The 6,000-nt window shown below is 43.1% G+C and overlaps 1 protein-coding gene across 8 annotated transcripts in view; it reads left to right on the forward strand.

Moving 5' to 3' along the window:
* The window catches only part of golga4 (golgin A4), a 147,423-nt gene extending 141,785 nt beyond the window's left edge, over positions 1–5,638 (forward strand). For 5 of the 8 annotated variants that reach the window (XM_033020254.1, XM_033020258.1, XM_033020257.1 and 2 more), the window contains 2 exons: positions 515–517; positions 5,100–5,638. Coding sequence is in view for 1 of the 8 variants with exons in the window: in XM_033020256.1 (XP_032876147.1) it covers positions 5,100–5,117 (18 nt within the window). In the remaining 7 variants the exon portion in view is untranslated. The remainder of the gene's footprint in view (positions 1–514; positions 518–5,099) is intronic. The other 3 variants (XM_033020255.1, XM_033020256.1, XM_033020261.1) reach the window with 1 other exon arrangement.
* The last annotated feature ends 362 nt before the right edge of the window (positions 5,639–6,000 follow it).

Consider the following 6,000-nt stretch of genomic DNA (forward strand, 5'->3'; position numbering starts at 1 on the left):
GGAAACAGAGTGTTCGGCTATTCCTTCAACCATTCCAAAGATTATCATTCTGTGGATTATACTTCTGAAGGAGAAGACAAGCAAGTGGGAAGCAAATAACAATACCAAACAGACGGATTATATATTTTAAATCAATTGCAATTTACTACCTGATCACATTCAAAATTACGTCTTTGGCATAATTCTGAGGTTACAATTATTCAATTTCAGTTTGTGGTTCATTTGGTCTGTATGGTCAAGAGCTTTATATAGACAATATTACTGCATTTAAAACTTTTCACGTGCACATAGATTTGCAAATGTTTAGGAAGGAACTCAGCTGCTAGTTGAAACAGAAGATAGACATCTCTCGAGAAAAGGAGTAGGTGACCATCTGAAGAAGGGTCTCGATCCGAAACATCACCCATTCCTTTTCTCCAGAGATGCCGTCTGACCTGCTGAATTATTACAGCTTTTTGTGTCTATCTTAAATTTGTACAATGTTATCTATCATAACAACAGAATCTTGATCAAGTTGGTCAATATGCAAGTAATGGCAGGTGGGGTTTAATTCAGATAAAAGGTGAGGTGTTGCATTTTGGTAGGGAGAACTAGGGAAGACCTTGTATAATCCTGGGGAATGTTATAGAATATAGAGATCCATGGGTGCAGGGACATAATTCCATGAAGTTGGCATCACAGGCATGCATGCTTTCATTGGAGTATTGAGTGCAGGCATTTGGCCATTATGTTACCGCTGTAATCGACATTGGAAATACCACATTTGGAGTAGTGTGTATGGTTCTGATCACCCTGCTGTAGGAAGTATATCATGAAACAGGCAAGGCTGGAAAAAAGATTTATAAAGATGTTATTGGGTCTGGATAGTAATAAAGGGAGACTGGGTCTTTTTTCCCCCTGGAGAATAGGAAGCGGACAGTAACATTGTAGAGGGATTTAAAATCATGTGATGCATACAGAAGGTGAACAACCAGCCTATGGGCCAGCCTCTCTCGAGGAACCTTGTCAAATAGTTGACTTAAGTCCATGTAGACACCATCCACTAGCATATCCTCATCAATCATGTCATTTTGTCAAAAAACTCAAATCAAATTTGTACGGTCGGACTTGTTTACTTTCCCTCATATCCACCTTTTTCCACATGCGAGTAAATCCTATCCTCGAAGAATCTTCTGTAATTTCCCTACCACTGATGCAAGGCTCGCTGGCAATAAATTTCTTGGTTTGTCTCTTTTGCCGCCTTTCCTAAAGAAAGGAAAAACATTGGCTCGTTTCTGGCTATTTGGGACCGTCCCTGTTGCTTAAGAGGATGCAGAGATCTCAATCAAGGCCCGAATAATCTCCTCCCTTATCTCCCTCAGAATCCTGGGATAGATTCCATCAGGCTCTGGGGATTTAGCCACCTTAATGTTTGTCAAGAGACCCACTTCCTCCTTAATAATGACATAGTAATATATTTATGTTAACAAATGTTAATATGTTCGTTCATCTTGACGGTTTGTAGAGGCAGGTATAATTATAATGTTTCAAATACATTTTGACATGTACATAGATTAAAAAGGATGAGAGGGACATGGGCCAAATGCAGGCAAATGAGACGAGCTAGGGGCTGAAGGGTCCATGTCTGTGATGTACAACTCAATGAATTTATTTTCTAAATAATTGTGAATTGCACTGGGATAGAAATGGGTTGACCAAATGGGCAAATGTAGAGGTTTAATGCCAGGAAATGGGCCATGATGTATTTAAATAGGAAGAATGTGAGGCAGAATTGAATAAAAAATACTTCTTTAAAAGTGATGGAGGAAGCAGAGGGACCTGGGGGTACGGATGTACACAAGCCAGGTACACAAAAATGCTGGAGAAACTCAGCGGGTGCAGCAGCGTCTATGGAGCGAAGGAAATAGGCAACGTTTCGGGGCCGAAACCCTTCTTCAGATTGAAACCCTTCTTCATTGAAAGTGCCAGGCCAGGTTGAGGAGGCATTTAATAATGGGTTGGTCAATAGTGGTATGGGAAGTCATGTTGAACCTTTATAAAAGACTGGTTAGGCCTCAACTGGAGTATTGAGTTCAATTCTGGTTGCCTTGTAATATAGCGTTATAGGGTGATACAGCATGGAGACTGGCCCTTCATTCCCAACTTGCTCATGCCGACCAAGATGCCTCATCGACAATGCCCCCACCTGCCCGCATTTGGCACATATCCATCTGGGGTAATTAGTTTTTAAAAAGTTACATCCAACAGTTTCATTCAGTTTATTCGTTTAGTTTAGAGATACAGCGGGAATGTCCCTTCAGCCCATTGGGTCCACGCCGACCAATGATCACCCGTACCTTACCTCCCCCCTCGACTCCATCCAAGGACCCTGACAGCCTTTTCAGGTGGTTCACTTGCACTTGCTCCAACCTCATCTACTGTATCCGCTGTTCCAGGTGTCAACTTCGGTACATCAACGAGACCAAGCGTAGGCTCGGCGATCGTTTTGCTGAACACCTCCGCTCAGTCTGCCTTAAACTACCTGATCTCCTGGTTGCTCAGCACTTCAACTCTCTCCCATTCCCAATCTGACCATTCTGTCCTGGACCTCCTCCATTGTCAGAGTGAGGCCCAGCACAAATTGGAGGAACAGCACCTCATATTTTGCTTGGGCAGCTTCACTTCACTGAATGGGTAACATTCACTTCAAATAGCCCTTGCCCCTTCCAAGTTCTCTGACTACATTCTACCTCTGTCCCGCCCACCCCCCTGACATCAGTCTGAAGAAGGGTCTTGACCCGAAACATCACCCATTCCTTCTCTCAAGAGATGTTGCCTGACCCACTGAGTATTCCAGCATTTTGTGTCTACCTTCGATTTAAATCAGCATCTGCAGTTCTTTCCTAGTTTCACTGTCGTCTTGTTGAATGTCACTGTTAATATTACTCGTTATGACCTTCCCCACAGCCAACAATGGACCATTGTTGGCTCCACCTTTCCTCGATCATCATTGCTGCCTTTCATCTGTCTTTTTGCATACCTTTCATTAATTTGTTCTATGTACCTTTTCATATCTCTCGGCTCCCCCTACTCTGACTCTCCGTCTGAAGAAGGGTCTCGACCCGAAACGTCACCTATTCCTTTTCTCCAGAGATGTTGCCGGCCCGTTGAGTTACTGTAGCTTTTTGTGTTTATCTTTGTAATAAGAATATATTGTGACATGGGCAAATGGTAGTTGGATCTGAAATCCACTGCATACGTGTATATTGGTGGCAGGTTCCCTTGTGGGCACAGAGAGAATTCAGTAATTACATTGTGTGGAAACATTTGTGGGGCTACAGAAAAGTGGCCAATGCCAGGAATTTGAGAGTTGGGTAGGGACTTAGCACTCACACTGTTGGCATCCTTGCTGCAACCGTTCCATGAATATGACTATAAGGCAGAAAATATATGCAAGACAGAATAGAAATGGCTCGTCCACCCCCAAGGATCTGTAAATATGGAATGTAAAGACACTTGAAATAATGAAAAATCTGTCTGAAAGTGAAAAACAAGTTCATATGACTTGGGTAGCCACAAAATGCTGGAGTAAGCGGGACAGGCAGCATCTCTGGAGAGAAGGAATGGGTGATGTTTCGGGTTGAGACCCTCCTTCAGACTGATCAAATTCATATGACTTAAATAGCTAATCTATCTCTGTTAATTGCTGAATATTTTAATAATATAATAATAGAAGAATAGAAATAGAATAGAAATAATTTTATTGCCACACAACCAAGGTCGGTGGTATTTGGGTTGCCAGCAGCGGTACAATAATAAAGAACACAACCACATTAAAATTTTACACAAACATCCACCACAGCATTCATCACTGTGGTGGAAGGCACAGAGCTTGGCCAGTCCTCCTCCATTTTCCCCCGTGGTCGGGACCTCCACCCTCCACAGCCGTTGCTGCGGGCGTCCAGATGGTAAGGGACAAAGTCAAAGTCCAGGTGAGTCCAGGATCGGCTCTTCCCAACCAGAGACCGCGGCTTCAGGCTGGTGTAGGCCGCAGGCCGGCGGTCAAAGTTTTAAAGTACCTGCCGTGCCGCAGCCGGAAGCACCACAGTCTGCAGGGCCGGCGGTCGAAGCTCCCCTCCTGGGGTGATGTTAAGTCCATACCACGCCCGCGGTAGAAGATGGCCGCGGGCCGGCGGTGGAAGCTTCTTCCCCCGGGTCCCCAACGTGAGATCCCGGGCTGTAGACGCCGCACCAGCTGGAGTTCTGCAGACCGCTGCTTCAGGCTGCCGGCTGCCGGCTGCCGCGGGCCAGCGTAACGGAGCGCTCCCCTCCAGCGAGGTCTCACCCGCTCCGCGCCGAGAGTCCACGCTGTGCCCGCCGCTGAAGCTCCGGGCGCGTCTCCGGGAAAGTCGGCGCCGATCCATGCTGTTAGGCCACGGGGGAGGCGACCTGAAAAAGTCGCCTCTCCATGGAAGAGGCGGCCGAAACGGTTTCCCCCTTACCCCCCCTCACCACCCCCCACACATAACTCACAAAGAAACATTAAAAACTGACTTTTAAACATACTAAAAAAATAAAAAAAAGTTGAAAAAGACGGACACGCTGCCGACAGGCGCTGCCAGTGCAGCGCCCCCTACCGAATACTGCTCCCTTCCAACAAAGTACTGTTACTATATTGTGTATTTGGTTAATATATATATCTGCTGTAAATTTCAATTGTTTTCCTATCAGGGTTGATGTACAGAAATGACAAATGCATTTGTATATGCTTCTCCAATAAGGAATCTGCAGTTACTGTACATTTGCTCCACAATGGCATTAGAACTGATTCTTGATCACATGACACTGAAAATGAACTACTGAAATCCATTGTGATTATCGTTCCACCACCTCTCTGACATTGCAAATCAATCGTGATCAGAAAATTGTGCTATTACATTGTAATTTATTGTCTCAAGTTTACATGAATCTTCCTTTTTTTTTGTGCCTGGCCAGGTTGATCATCAGTTATCAAATGAGAAAATGATTTGTTTCCATTTCTAACTACTTGTGTGTAATATGAAAATGTAACAGGGAAATATTTATAGCACACTTAAATAATTCCATGTTTTCCTTTCCAGACCTCTTGGCTACATTAACTGCGGACGTCACTTGCAGGTGATGTGGAGCTGTTCAGCGATCATGCTGCTGGGAAGTTATTTATATGGTTGCACATGGGGAGGGGAAGGGGAATGTAGTACAGTTATCAAGATAATATTTCTATGGCCTTTTACTGTGATTTGTACAAAACCTAAAATATAAAATAGCTCACTAATCTTATTTTGATTTTAATTCAAAGGTTTTTGTTAAATGGCACTAGGATAAATTGTGCAATAAATTTCTAATGGGAGTTAAGCCGTTAATGGACTCTGTTAATGTTTGACTGGGATGCTTTCTGTATAGCTTGATTTATTTTTGCAAGATCTTATTCATGGAGCTTCAGCCTTTGAAGGTACTGAATAGCTGTCTAGTTTGTTTACTATAGCTTTTGTACTTGTATTTTGGAAAGACACTACTGTAAATTGTAAATACATGATTCATATCTAAGTTAAGGAAGAGGGTAACTTGTCATAAACATTTGGAGAAGTGAAATAAAGTTTTATTTACTGTATTACTTTCACTGTTGGACTGTTCATTTGTTTGTATTTGTTGAGAAAAATCCAAAATCGGTTTACAAATTATTTCCTAACATGCTATTACCATTATTTCTTTATCATAGCTCTGTTTTGTAAAATTATATTCTATTTTCTTTTCCATGGGATTTTCCTTTATCTAAGATACTAACGAAAATCCCATATTTATTCCAAGAAGCTGCCCATGGCCCCATCCAGGTGTAATAGGCATGCATGCACCTAAGTTGTGCACTACCGTAAAAATTACTAAGACTCTTAGCTTCACTACCTCTTCCGGCAGCTCGTTCCATACACCCACCATGCTAGGTGTGGAAAAAGCTACCACTCAGGTTCCTATTAAATCTCTCCC

The sequence above is a fragment of the Amblyraja radiata genome, chromosome 4, assembly GCF_010909765.2.
Source record: "Amblyraja radiata isolate CabotCenter1 chromosome 4, sAmbRad1.1.pri, whole genome shotgun sequence".
NCBI classification, from domain to species: domain Eukaryota; kingdom Metazoa; phylum Chordata; class Chondrichthyes; order Rajiformes; family Rajidae; genus Amblyraja; species Amblyraja radiata.